The 14,547-nt window shown below is 41.1% G+C and overlaps 1 protein-coding gene across 10 annotated transcripts in view; it reads left to right on the forward strand.

The window, feature by feature from the left end:
• The window catches only part of PDZD2 (PDZ domain containing 2), a 575,078-nt gene that overhangs the window by 538,060 nt on the left and 22,471 nt on the right, over nt 1-14,547 (forward strand). For all 10 annotated transcript variants that reach the window (XM_049861669.1, XM_049861663.1, XM_049861661.1 and 7 more), the window contains 4 exons: nt 8,903-8,984; nt 10,643-10,677; nt 11,978-12,134; nt 12,915-13,726. In XM_049861669.1, the coding sequence (XP_049717626.1) occupies nt 8,903-8,984; nt 10,643-10,677; nt 11,978-12,134; nt 12,915-13,726 (1,086 nt within the window). The remainder of the gene's footprint in view (nt 1-8,902; nt 8,985-10,642; nt 10,678-11,977; nt 12,135-12,914; nt 13,727-14,547) is intronic.

Below are 14,547 nucleotides of genomic sequence, written 5' to 3' on the forward strand. Positions count from 1 at the left end.
CAAAGTATGTGAGATGAAGTCTTGCCATCCTTGCTTCTAAGGAGCATTCTGGCAGTATTTTTTCCAAGACAGATTTGTTCATTTTCTTGGCAGTCTATGGTATATTCACTATTCTTCGCCAATGCCATAATTCAAAGGCGTCAATTCTTCTTCAGTCTTCTTTATTCATAGTCCAGCTTTTGCATGTATATAAGGAGGTTGAAAACACCATGGCTTGGATCAGGAGCACCTTAGTCTTAAAGTGACATCTTTGCTTTTTAAAATTTTAAAGAAGCCTTTTGCAGCAGATTTGCCCAATACAATGCATCGTTTGATTTCTTGACTGCTGCTTCTGTGGGCTTTGATTGTGGGTCCAAGTAAAATGAGATCCTCAACAACTTCAATCTTTTCTCCGTTTATCGTGATGTCGTTTATTGGTCCAGTTTTGAGGAATTTTGTTTTCTTTATGTTGAGGTGTAATCCTTGAAGGCTGTGGTCTTTGACCTTCATCACCAAATGCTTCAAGTCCTCTTCACTTTCAGCAAGCAATGCTGTGTCATCTGCATAGCGCAAGTTCTTAATGAGTCTTCCTCCAATCCTGATGCCGTGTTCTTTGTATAGTCCAGCTTCTGAGATTATTTGCTCAGCATACAGATTGAAAAGACCAAAATGAATGTCAGAAGAGACTCTGAAACTTGCTCTTGAACGTCAGGTAGCTAATGCGAATGGAAGAAATGATGAAATAAAAGAGCTGAACAGAAGATTTCAAAGGGCGGCTCAAGAAGACAAAGTATTACAATGGCATGTGCGAAGATGTGGAGTTAGAAAATCAAAGGGAAGAACACACTCAGCATTTCTAAAGCTGAAAGAACTGAAAAAACTTTTTAAGCCTCGAGTTACAATATCGAAGGATTTTATGCGCAAAATACTGAATGACACAGGAGGCATCAAAAAAATGGTGGAAGCTTTGGTGAGAGGCATCTGGGGTCTTAAACACTAGCAAGCGGCCATCTAAGATGCATAAATTGGTTTCAACCCACCTGGAGCAAGGAGAATGAAGAACACCAAAGGCACAAGGTAAATATGAGCCGAAGAGACAGAAAGGGCCACATAAAACAGAGACTCCATCAGCCTGAGCCCCAAAGAACTAAATGGTGCCCAGCTACCACCGATCACTGCCCTGACAGAAAATCCCTGATGGAGTAGGAGAACAGTGGGATGCAGATTTTAAATTCTCATAAAAAGACCAGGCTTAATGGTCTGACTGAGACCGGAGGGACCCTGATGGTCGTGGTCCCCAGACCCTTTGATAGCCCAAGATCGGAACCATTCCTGAAACCAACTCTGCAGACAGGGATTAGCCTGGCCTGTAAGACAATGATGCTGGTGAGGAGTGAACTTCGTGGCTTAAGTGGACACATGAGACTATGTGGACAACTCCTGTCTGGTAGCAAGATGAGAAGGAAGAAGGGGACAGGAGCTGGTTCAATGGACACGGGGAATACAGGGCGGAGAGGAGGAATGTGCTGTCTCATGAAGGGGAGAGCAGCTGGGAGTGCACGGTGGGGTGTGTATGGCTTTTTGTATGAGAGACTGACTTGATCTGTAAACTTTCACCTAAAGCACAATAAATAAATAAATAAATAATGGAGGATTAGGGTGGGATTGTAACACCCTTACCAGGTCACTTCCCTGATCCAATGTAAAGGGAGTTTCCCTGAGGTGTGCCCTGCACCACCTTTTATATCTCAAGAGATAAAAGGAAAGGAAAGCTAGCAGAGAGAGGGGGGACCTCATCCACCAAGAAAACCGTGCCAGGAGCAGAGCACATCCTTTGGACCTGAGCTTCCTGCACTGAGATGCTCCCAGAGCAAGGGAAGTTGATGTATCACAAGGACCTTCCTCCAGAGCAAACAGAGAGACAAAGCCTTCCCTAGGAGCTGGCACCCTGAGTTTGGATTTCTAGACTACTAGACTGTGAGAGAATAAGGTTATCTTTGTTAAAGCCCCCCAAAAAAGGTGGAAGAAATACACAGTCACTGTACCAAACAAATTGGTCAATGTTCAGTCATTTCAGGAGGTAGCATATGATCAAGGACCAATGGTACTGAAGAACGAGCCAGTCTAAGCTGCACTGAAAGCACTGTCGATAAACAAGGCTCCAGGAATTGACGGAACATCAATTGAGATGTTTCAACAAATGAATGCAGTGCTGGAAGTGCTCACTTGCCTATGCCAAGAAATTTGGGAAACAGCTACCTGGCAAACTGGAAGAGATCCATGTTTATGCCTATTCCAAAGAAAGGTAATCCTACAAGAATGCAGAAATTATGGAACAATATCATTAATATCACATGCAAGCAAAATTTTGGTGAAGATCATTCAAAAGTGGTAGCATGAGATAGGGAACTGCCAGAAATTCAAGCTGGATTCAGAAGAGGATGTGGAACCAGGGATATCTTTGCTGATATCAAATGGATTCTTGGCTGAAAGCAGAAAAACCAGAAAGATGTTGACCTGTGTTTTACTATGCAAAGGCATTCAGCTGTGTGGATCATAACAAATTGTGGATAACATTGTGAAGAATGGGAATTTCCGAACACTTAATTGTGCTCATGAGGAACCTGTACATAGATCAAGAGGGAGTCATTCAAACAGAACAAGGGGATACTGCCTGATTTAAAGTCAGGATAGGTGTGCGTCAGGGTTGTATCCTTTCACCATACCTATTCAATCTGTGGAAACCCTGGTGGCGTAGCAGTTAAGTGCTACAGCTGGTAACCAAAATATTAGCAATTCGAGTCTACTAGGTGCTCCTTGGAAACTCTATGGTGCAGCTCTACTCTGTCCTGTAGGGTCGCTATGAGTTGGAATTGACTCGACGACAGTGGGTTTTTTTTTTTTTTTTCTAATTCAGTCTGTATGCTGAGCAAATAATTCAAGAAGCTGGACTCTTATGAAGAAGAACAGGCCAACAGGATTGGAGGAAGACTCATTAACAACCTGCATTTTCAGATGACACAACCTTGCTTGCTGAAAGTGAAGAGGACTTGAAGCACTTACTGATGAAGTTTAAAGACCATAGCCTTTAGTATGGATTATACCTCAACTAAAGAAAACAAAAATCCTCACAAATGAACCAATAAGCAACATCACAATAGATGGAGAAAAGATTGAAGAAGTTGTCAAGGATTGACACAATTCTCCTTAGAAGCAAGGATCACTGAGACTTCATTTCACATACCTTGGACATGTTATCAGGAGGGACTAACCCCTGAGAAGGACATCATGCTTGGTAATGTAGAGGGCGAGTGAAAAAGAGGGAGACCCTCAACTAGATTGATTGACACTGTGGCTGCAACAGTGGGCTCAAGCATAACATCAATTGTGAGGATGGTGCAGGACCATACAGTGTTTCGTTCTGTTGTACATAGGGTTGCTATGAGTCGGGACCAACTTGACAGCTCCTAACAACAACAACATACAGATTGAATAAGTATGGTGAAAGGATACAACCCTGATGCACACCTTTCTTAACTTTAAACCACGCAGTATCCCCTCGTTCTATTCAAACAGCTGTTGCTTGGTCTACGTACAGGTTCCTCATGAGCACATTTAAGTGTTCTGGAATTGTCATTCTTCTTAATGTTATCTATAATTTATTATGATCCACACAGTTGAATGCCTTTGCATAGTCAATAAAACACAGGTAAACATCTTTCTGGTATTCCCTACTTTCAGCCAAGATCTGACATCAGCAATGATATCCCTTATTCCACATGGTACCTGATATACATAGGCTTGCTTCTTTGACTTCACACTCTAAGAAAATGAAAAATCCATTTTTTACAGTGTTACTGTTGAATTTAAAACTTGGCATGCTGGAAGGTAGGAGTACTGAATTCTGAGTAACGCCCAGCTAACTGGTTGATCTCTGGTGAGATAGTGTTGGACTGGATGGTCTATATAACCCTTCTGTTCCTAAGATCTCTCTTCCTTTTTTTTTTTTTTTTTGGTGCCATAATCTTCTATTTGCCCACATGTTGGAAATTTAAGTTGAAAACTAAGTAATTAATTTTTAAAATAGATTCAGTGAATTTTCAACTATTTTATTTAAGAAATGAGAAAGCATCAAAACTGGAATAGTATAAAAATAAATTTTATAAGAGCTGAAAGATAAGTATAATTTAAACTTGGGTGATATACTCAATTTACATAAATTATTGACCATCTTTGCATTTGTGTAGAATTCCTAGAGTGCTAACTTCTTTAGACAATCTTAAAGGGAAAATAAATGTCTTAAATCTGAGGAGATAAGTGTCTATTTTAATGTTCATTTAACTGTTTGTTGGGTAAAAAAAATACCTCTTTACCTTATAAAGTGACTGACAAAGTTTAAGTAAGTGAAAATGAGGTGAAACTTGGCTTTGCAGTCTAATTGCTTATTTTCCCCAAGATGGCCCTGAAGTAAAATGGGGTGGAGGGGTAGTATCAGGCTGACTTTCAGGCATCAATACAATAGAGCAGAGAGACTGTCCTTTTCTGTCTCTTCCCAGCTTATGTGATACAGATTGGCAACCCTTAACATAAATTTATGGAGCTTCCACTGGGGCTGGGTAATGCCCCATGTGTCAGGACTACACAGATTAATTAGAATGTATTTTTACTCAAGGAATCTACAATCTACCAGAGGAATTCTTTTTTATTATTACTAATTTGCTTTATTTTTGTTGTTGTTGAAAATATACACAGCAAAACATATACCAATTCATCCATTCCTGCATGTGACATTGATTGTATTCTTCAAGTTATGCAACCATTCTCACCCTCCTTTTCCAAATTATCCCTCCACTATGGAATGTTAACATGGATTCACTGCCCCCTATGCTTCCTATCTAACCTTTCGAGTTGCTGTTGTCAATTTGATCCCATATAGATAGTTTTTTAAAAGATCACAGTGCTCAAGGCAGACATTCTTTACTTTTTAAGCTAAACTATTATAGAACAACACCACTGTTTGGTTTAAAGATGACTCCAGGGGATATTTTTGGTTTGAGGTTTAAAGATTATCTCAGGCTAATAGTTTTGGAAGTTCATCCAGCCTCACAATGGCTCCATAAAGTCTGGATTCCATGAGAATTTGAAAAATCTGGTCTGCATTTTCACCCCTTTTGATCAGGATTCTTCTATAGAAGAATCTGAAGTCCATGGACCCTTACGGGGACTTCATGAATTATGTAAATTGAGGGTGTATTTGCATTTATGTCTGTGCAGTCAATAGCTTGTATCAAATTCTGTTATTCATGACCCAAAAATGTTAAGACCCATTTTGTTAGGATGTGAGGACATTGCAGTTGCTAGACAGATGAAAGAAGAGACCAGTTTAAAGAGTAGCCTCCGCCTCTATCTGACTGGCTTTCCTCCTCTGTCAGCCCACTGGCGACCTGAGGAGAACTTTTCAGTTAGAGCCTAAGAGCTCACTTAATTGCTTTTCAGCATTAGTATCCCACTGTTGACCCATACTGAACTTGCAGGTGATCTCGACCACTAGATCATTGGCCTCTGCTGGTATTTGGTCATATTTCTTCTATACTTGTACAGTTGCTTTTTCTTTTTTTTTTAAGCTAACCACAGACTACTTCATTAAGTCCAACTGAATGTCATCAACCCACGTTGAGTACAATTTTTTGTCGTTGCTTTGAGTACTTGAGGTAAAAACTCTTTTTAAAGTGGCTTGTCTCTGACTTTGTAATCAGGTTGTAGTCAACAAAATTTAACCTTTTCCTTTAAACAACTCAAGCACTCGTTAGAATGTTATCTCTTACCCACGTCTATAATATGGCCACTCCCCTTGTATCATTTGTGGTATTATTTGATTATATCCTAAATAGTCCCAGGCCGCTGTCTTGATGAACTTGTGCACCATTTTAAGAGTAAGAAGTCTTTGCCAAAAGACCTTGTGGATTGTCTTATGTGACAAGCCTGAGATTTCTTTAGTGTATTGGCTTTATCTATTAATTTACTTTTAGCGGTGTGTGTTTGTACTGGTTCTCCCCAGTACAGATAAGTACCAGGGAGCTGTGACTCCATACCTTGATCTGGGAATGTGATGTCAACTACAGTGTTTGGAAAAAGATTGCTATTTTGACGAGTTCAAAATCAACTGCACTATGTTTTTTTAAGATTGTTTTTATCTGTATGCATTCCCAGAAAAAGTCTTAAATAAAAATTTCTTGACTAAAAATCATTACTGTAAAATCAAGTCCCACTTCCACCATTGTCCTTTTTTTTCCTACTTGTCACTTCCCCTTGTTCTCTCTGGAGCCTTCCCTTAGAGTATGTGACTTTGTTCCTCTGCTGTCCTCATGGCTTTCTTCAGGTCACTTCTAACTACTCTTGGCCTCCTGTTCACAGCTAGAGCAGTTCTCAGCCCTTTCCTCCAGGGCCCCCACTTGGAGTCTACCTCCCACACCGCCTCGTTTTACCTCAGGAAGCAGTCCAGTAGGCTGTGGCTGACCTAACAGGCCACTTAGCAGCACTATAAAAAATTAAATTCTCAGTGGTTTGCAATCATCAGCTCTGAGGTATGTCTGACTTCAAAATCCTTTCAAGTGTAACATGGGTCGTGATGTGTTCAGAGGTCCAGTTTATGTCAGCCTGAACACATCTGCCTAATTTGCCAGTACAGACATTAAAGTGGCATTTTGGTGCAAAGCATAATAATCCTGATGGACTGGAGGTCTGTGGGCCCACTGAACGCATTAGGTTGAGTCATGTTTCTAGCCACAGTAAAATGGTCTTTTGTGTTGGGATTGGAGATATGTCTAGCAAAACCAAATTACAGTGTTTGGCTGGATTTCACATTTCTTCCTAGGTAAACATGGTATTCTTAGTTGTAACATCATACTATATTTTTCTTTCGGTCAAGACTCCATTTTATGTTTAATGTATTTTTGTACCAATTACCCCAGCATTTCATGCTAACAGTACCATTTTGATACTGACTGTATGTGCTTCCTTGATTTTCATGTTATTCCAAGATAAATACCACAGAAAGTTTTCTTCTGTTTCTTATAACAACGAGACCAATAGCTGCCCTACTGGGATAGTCAAACCCTCTAGGTCTAGACAAGCTAAGATTTGGACCTGCTAAGGTAGTAGCTTCTAGCTTATGCTGAACAGAATAAACCAATAGAGATCCATTTTTAATTAGCCCTGGAGGTTTCAGCATGTTTAGAATTATCCAGGAAACCCTTCACTTGTTTCAAATCCCAGGTGTTTTTTCCCACTCAGAAAAACAATTACAAATATTGAAAATCTAGTATCAAGAAAAATAGCAAACACTGTTTAAGCTGACATTTCTCCTGGCTCATTCATACAGTATTATACTTCACTTTCTGTAGGTAAATGCGTGTATGTATATGTGTATGTGTGTGTACATATTATTTTCCTGTGAACCTTTTTAGAAGATATTACATAAAGGCCGCAATATAATTATGATTTAACCATTAGGTTAAAATGTAATGCCAAATTCTGTATAGAAATATTTATTAACTGATTAAGACAAATTGCTCTGCTTATTTATGCTAGATGTTACTTTATTACACAGAATTACCATTCTAAGTGTAAAATATTCTTACCTTGAAAAATGAAATTCTATAAAGCTGCCTAGTTGTCTCTTAAAATATACATTTCAATATGAATCTGGCTTAAAAATCTTCTTCTAAGAACAGTCATAGATAACAACACATTAAAAAAATCCATTAATCTATTGTGATACCAATAAAGATAGAAGGAAGAGCTACAAAATTTCTATTGTGAAAACTTCATAGTAATAATTGATTGAGGAAAGAGTAATCAATGGATGCTAAAACCATTGGGTAAAAATGTCATGATAGACAAAGTCCAAGGAACCAATTCAGATTAAAGGAAACCAAAGACATATGACAAATATATCCTGGGTTGAGTTCTGAATTGCTCCCCAAAAATTGCTATGAAGCAATACTAAAAAAAGAAGGTGGTCCGTGGCAGTCTACTGCAGGTCCGTAACAAGATAAGGAGCTCACACCAGAATGGGAATCAGTTACATCTCTAAACACACCATTTAGTCCAGTTAACATTTTTTCCATAGCAAGACATTGCTCATGAAGGAAGGTGCATGTCGATTTGCATCATGAAGCAAAGTTCTTATCTCATCGCAGACCAGCAGCAAATATTTTATGAACCAGTTCCAGTCTACAGACATAATTTGAGTCACACTTCTAAAGGACAGTATTAGGACAATTGGCTAAATTTGAATATGAAATGTATATTAGACAATAGTTTAGTATCAATGTTAAATTTCCTGGCTGTTTAAGAAAACGCCCTTGTTCTTAGGAGATACATGCTGAAATATTTACGGTGAAGGATGACGATGTCTGCAGTGACTCTCAGCTGGTTTAGCAAAAAAAAAAAAAAAAAAGCATGTATGCATGTGTATATATAAAGAGAGAGGTCATGTGTATAAATGTGGCAAAATGTTGACAGTAAATCTGGGTGAAAGGCATACTAGTCTTATACCACCCTTGTACCTTCTGTGTAGGATTGAAAATTTTAAAATAAAGTTAAAAAAAAAAAATTAGAACATTCTAGAGAGTGGCTGATACCAACGATGTTGTTCGTAGTCATAGCACCTGAATGCTTTGCTTAATGAACTTGGGAACCAACTGAAGGACTTGTTACATACGTGTTGTTTGAAGGAATCTCTTAACTCAGGCATACTTTTTATATGCTCTAAGTTATCGTTTCTGAGGATGACCATAATTGTTGACCTTGTGGTTTGCTTCTTTATCTACATTCAGCCTCTAATTCTGGTTCTAGCTGCCGGTATTGGGGAAAATAAATAAATAAAACCATCTAATTTGTGCTTTCTGCTGAAAATCAGGTTTCTGAACAGGAAATGGATGAAGTGATAGCACGCAGCACTTACCAGGAGAGCAAAGAGGCCAGTTCCTCGCCTGGCTTAGGTACAGTAATGCATGTTTTCATTCAACATTTAGAAGAGTTTCCCATTCAGTTTCCCCATGGGGCACTTCCTGGTGCATAGTATTAGATTCTTTGTAATCATCAGATTAGGCAAAAGTAGCCATCAAAGAGATTCTGTCCTTCCTCTTGGGGGCTGTTTTTGATTTCTTCTGTTATTTAATGGGTTTCATCAAAGACCTAATCATGCATGCCTCTTACACTGCTTGAAAATCGTTTCCAAAAGTGAGTCGGCAGCGTTTCACGTGTTTATGCATGGTTCATGTGTGTGACAACGAAGTGATACCGAAATGATTGGTTGTTTGGTAGATGCACGGAGTATTATCTGTCCCAAACGTGGGATTTCTTTACATAAATTAATAAAGGTTTCAACTCGAATAGAGTAATAATGGGTACAAAAATCATAATTTTTCATCTTAAGTGGAAAAGGTCCCGCAGAGAAGGAGTAAGATAGTGGGCATTTCATATGAATTTAAACTATGAAACACTGCTTCAAGTTTTACAACTACTGTTTCTTGTAGCATGGGAACCTGAGGGGACTCTGTAAACATTTCTGAGCTTGAGACTTTACCGATGTGAAGATCCGTGTGCAGGAGGAAGAGAAGCTGAGACATGAGTTATTGGTTGTCAGAGGAAAAGCGGGCGTAGGAGTTTTTGGCAACCATGAAACACCTGATTAATTTGCATCCATAATTAATATGTTTAAAGTGAGCGCAGACATCATAGGCTTTTTATTCAGCCGGTTCATTATCCTGACCTGCCTGAAGGTCATGCTCTGACAACCTCAACATTTCCACCTGATCGTTGCTGAAAGATTTTATCCAGCCTTGATCCTCATGCCCAAGAGCTTCTTGCTGACGGCATGTAATTTAAAGTCTAAATGCTGATCCTTTTCATTCTGTAATTAAAAACCTAAACAGATATTCAAGCCTCTCCCCAGTTCTTTCAGGATTTCCTTGGAGCATGTTGATTTGTTCATTCATCCTTCCGTCCATTTAGCAGATTATCACGGAACACTTTCCAGGTACCCAGTGTGATGTTGAGGCTTGTGGGGACAATACCCAGATTAGTAAACTATCAGTTTAGGAAGGGAGATGAGACACATCCACTTTTAATTAAATTATACTACTTTTATGGAGGAGCCCTGGTGGTGCAGTGGTTAAGAGCTCAGCTGCTAACCAAAACGTCTGCAGTTCGAATCCACCAGCCACTCCTTAGAAACCCTGTGGGGCAGTTCTTCTGTGTCCTGTAGGGTCGCTATGAGTCAGAATTGACTTGATGGCAATGGGTATGGGTACTTTCATGGAAACTGATGGATGAGTAGTACAAAATACTTTGGATATTCAGAAGAAAAAATTACTTCCAAATGGGATCATCATAGAGGCAGTAGCATCTGAATTAGGACTTAAAGGATGAGCAGACTCTTGGGAGGTAGGATGGGTTGAGTGTTGGGTACCCAAGTAGATTGCATGTATGTCAATAACCTATTTACATGGCCCGTCAGCACCAGCAAAGCAGAGGGAGTTTTGTTTAATGAATTTTGCTTAATATGTCTGGCTCCTTCTTTTTTAGTTAAGGATTTGAGTCTATTTGTGATTTGAGCTTCATTATTTTGACAATACGGTGAATTTTCCCCCAACAGGTACTCCCTTGAAGAGCCCTTCCCTTGCAAAAAAGGTGAGTCAAGGCACACTTGCTGCCTCACTCAGACTGACCTTGAACCACTTCCCACCAGTAAACCTACTCATGACAACCCTATGTCTGTCAGAGCAAACTGAGCTCCATCAGGTTTATAATGGCTGATTTTTCGGAAGTAGATGAGCAGGTCTTTATTCTGAGGCGCCTGTCTTTGGGTGGACTTGAACCTCCAATCTTTTGGTTAGCAGTCAAGCATGTTAACCTTTTGCACCACCCAGGGATTACAAAAACTCTTCCAGGAGCCCATAAATCAAGCCTTGAGGGCCCAGTCCATATTTTTTGCCTATAAGTCAATTTTTGCTACTCTATACAGAAAACAGTAACGATGCTTATTTGGGAACCAATATACATGTGTGTTTCTTTTATTAAATATTCACCCAGGACAAGAACAGAGCAACAAAGTAAACTGCAGTTGGAAAAATACTTGTTTATTTTCAGACTGCTCCATGATAATGAGGGCCCAAGTTGGCCTCTTTGAGACTTGAGCACTGAGAGGCTATGGAGTCCTCAGCTGGGCTCTTCCTAAATCCAAACGGACCAGGATGCTCGCTGCAAGCTCCTCTGTTTGTGTTTCATCAGTTGGCCAGACCATTGGCTTTGAGTTTCATTCTGTTTTCCTACACACCCCACCCTAAAGTTTTTTTCTGGGATGGTTAATACGCTGTTGCTGGAGCTTTCCTATTCATTGCCAAAAATTTGGCCCCCCCAAAAAATCTCTAGAAAGATTACCTGGCAGGAACAATGGCCTTTTTAATTATTAATAGTTTAATTTCACCAACCTGAGGTAAATGAAGGTGGACTTTATATCACAGCTGTCTCAGATGGCCATGAGTTAGAACAATGTGCTCTTGGAAAGATAGAACATAACTACAGGTAGACCCCTGATTTACAACGGGATTCCACTCTGACAAGCTTCTGTTCTGACGACTCTTGTCGTAAGTTTGTCCTGACATAAGTAGAATACCTTATTTTTTTGTTTGTTTTCATTATTATTGCCTTCTATTACCAGCGTCTTTATAAATCCATCCTTATTTGTCTTTGCATCTGAGAATGATAACATTAGCAAATTACATACTGCAACATTGTATGTGGTACAGATTACTAATGGTAAGATGTACCCAAAAAAAAAAAAAAAGACAGTCCTAAGTGCAGTTTGACATAACTCGAGTATGTCGTAAATCTGGGACTACATGTACTATTTAAAATAATCTTACTGTTTAAAAAGGATTTGTGTCCGTTATGCCTTTTTCAGTCATCCAGCATTTTCTTATTCCAACAGGACTCTCTTATTTCTGAATCTGAACTCTCCCAGTACTTTGCCCAAGACGGCCCAGGCCCTTTGTCAGACTTTGTGGTGGCCTGCTCCGAGGACGAGGATCACCCGGGAGGTGGCTGTAGCACTTCAGAGGATGGCAGCCTGCCCCCCAGCACTCCCCGTAAGCAGGAGAGCCCCACAGGACTCTGGGTTCTGCATTCCATTCAGAATTACCGTTTCTGGGTTTTCTGACTCCACACTGGAGGCCATGTTGCTATCATGTAAAAAGAGATATAGAAACCATGCTCCTGGTTAAGTAGAAGGCATCTTTCTACCCTGACTAAATATAGAATTTATTCTTGGAAAATGTGGCCACTGTTAACATTACATGGTAACGGGGTGAGTGCGCATTCTATGACCAGGTATTGAAGGAGGCTAAACCAGACCCCCTTTAGGTACCATTTACATATCTTAGTCTTTAATTTTATGGCATCAAATCAGGCTTGGCAACTTTATGGCTTTACCTGTGAGAAGAATCCCAGCCAAATTTCAGGTTCCAGGTGTGTGAGACCTGAACGTCACTACAGGTAGTTGGTCCCCAAGCACGCCCTCTGAATAGGCAGTCTTGGGAGCAGCATTTAGATCGACCTCAGCAACATGTTAGATACCATGAAGGTTGAAGGAGGTCTCTAGGCAGCACACTTGCTTAAGTGAGGTAAGCAATCCAGAGTTTGGGGCGAAGAAAAAAAAAAAAAAAAAACAAGGGAGGCCAGCAGGAAGACAGGGCAGTAGCTGTCCACCCTGTGTAGCTCTCAAGTGTCCAGGGGCTGGGCTTGTGTATCTGGCCTTTGTGAAATGCTCGTATGTAATGAAGGGGATAGACTGTAAGCCCAGGCAAGTTGGGAAACTCGATTTCATTTGATTTTCTTTCCAACCCTCACCTCCATCCTCAACCCACCAGCTCACAAGGAACCAGGAAAAGCCAGGGCCAACAGCCTTGTGTCTCTCGGAAGCCAGAGGGCCTCTGGGCTCTTCCATAAGCAGGTGACCATTGCCAGACAAACCAGCCTCCCTGGAAGCCCACAGGGCCGCCGAAACCCTCTCCTCCGTCAAAGAAGGGTGGGCTGCTATGATGCTGATGATGCCAGCGATGAGGAAGATTTTGATGGCGAACAGGACTGTGTTTCACTCCCAGAGACCCTCTCGGGTCCCAGCAGGCCTCAGACAGAGGATGACTCTGGGCATGTCATTACAACCTTGCCCAAGGTCCTGGATATCAATGGTCTGGAGAAACAACCCCAGCAAACCCTGGTCAGCAAGGCCTCTTCAGCACCTTTCCTTGGCAGCTTGTTGGACATAGAGAAGAGTGCTCCAGGGGATGTGGTGGACTCTTCTTCCCATGTAGCTAACCTGCTGGACTCTACAGAGGCCCCCAAGGGTGGCCCTGGCTGCCCAGGGAAGAAGGAGCCGTCAGAATGGAGGAGTTCACCCAAATTGGAATACAAAGCCAGTACAGGTGCCCAGAGTCTCAAGAGGATGGAGTGCCCCAGTCCCCCCCAGCAGAAGAATGAACACCTGGGGCCCAGGCACAAGCCGGTGGCCAGGATCAGCCCACACTGCAAGAGGCCCGCAGCAGAGGCTAGGCCCAGTGGCTCGGAGACAGCAGACCTGGCTGACAAAGTCGATGAATCGTGTGCTCCGGACTTGAAGATCCAGGCTACTTCGTTAAAAGTGACCATCGCTGGTTTTCAGCCAGGTGGAACTGCAGAGAGGGTAACTGACTTTCTCTTCGTTAGTGTGATTCTAAATGATTATGGTGTGGTAAAGCTGAGGGTCATCTGCCTGAAGGAAAAGATAATGATTAGAGAATTGTCTTTCAACAGTGTCGCTCCTTTGAGTACACTGACTGCTTGGGAACCTATTAATATATCGCAGGTGGTTAGCAGGAAGGTGTTCTGGTATTGAGTCCTGAGATCGCGAGGCCAAAGTTATGCAGCTTGTACCTGTACACAGGCCCGTGGTTGATGAGGGAAGGGCAGTGTGATGTTGGTGAAGTCAAACTCCGGGTCTGGCACTGGCTCCGCCACTGACCCGTTGGAGGATGATTTGGGCAAGTCCTAGAACCTTTGTGAGCCTCAGTCTCTGGGCTAGAAAATAGGGAAGGTGCTCTCTGCCCTGAGCACCTCACAGAATTGGGGTAACCATCAAAAATGTTAACGGTTATTTGCCACTGATAAGATTGTGAGTAACCCCTCGTTTTTTCATATATTCTACCATGATTATGTATAATTATAGCTACGTGTACCCTTATCGTTTCATATGAATTAATGGGGATACATTCACTTTGAAATTTAAAGCATTCCATATTTAAGGCAAGTTGGCCAAACTTGTTGCCATTGATTCGATTCCAACTCAAAGCAACCCTATAGGACAGAGTAGAACTACCTCACAGAGTTTGCAAGGAGTGGCTGTTGGATTTGAACTGCTGACCTTTTGGTTAGCAGCCTATATAGCTCTTAACCACTGTGCTGCCAGGGCCCCTTCATGCTACTAGTTGGTTACAAATATGTTAGAATGTTCCAGAATTATCAAAA

This window comes from Elephas maximus, chromosome 2, assembly GCF_024166365.1.
Source record: "Elephas maximus indicus isolate mEleMax1 chromosome 2, mEleMax1 primary haplotype, whole genome shotgun sequence".
NCBI lineage: Eukaryota > Metazoa > Chordata > Mammalia > Proboscidea > Elephantidae > Elephas > Elephas maximus.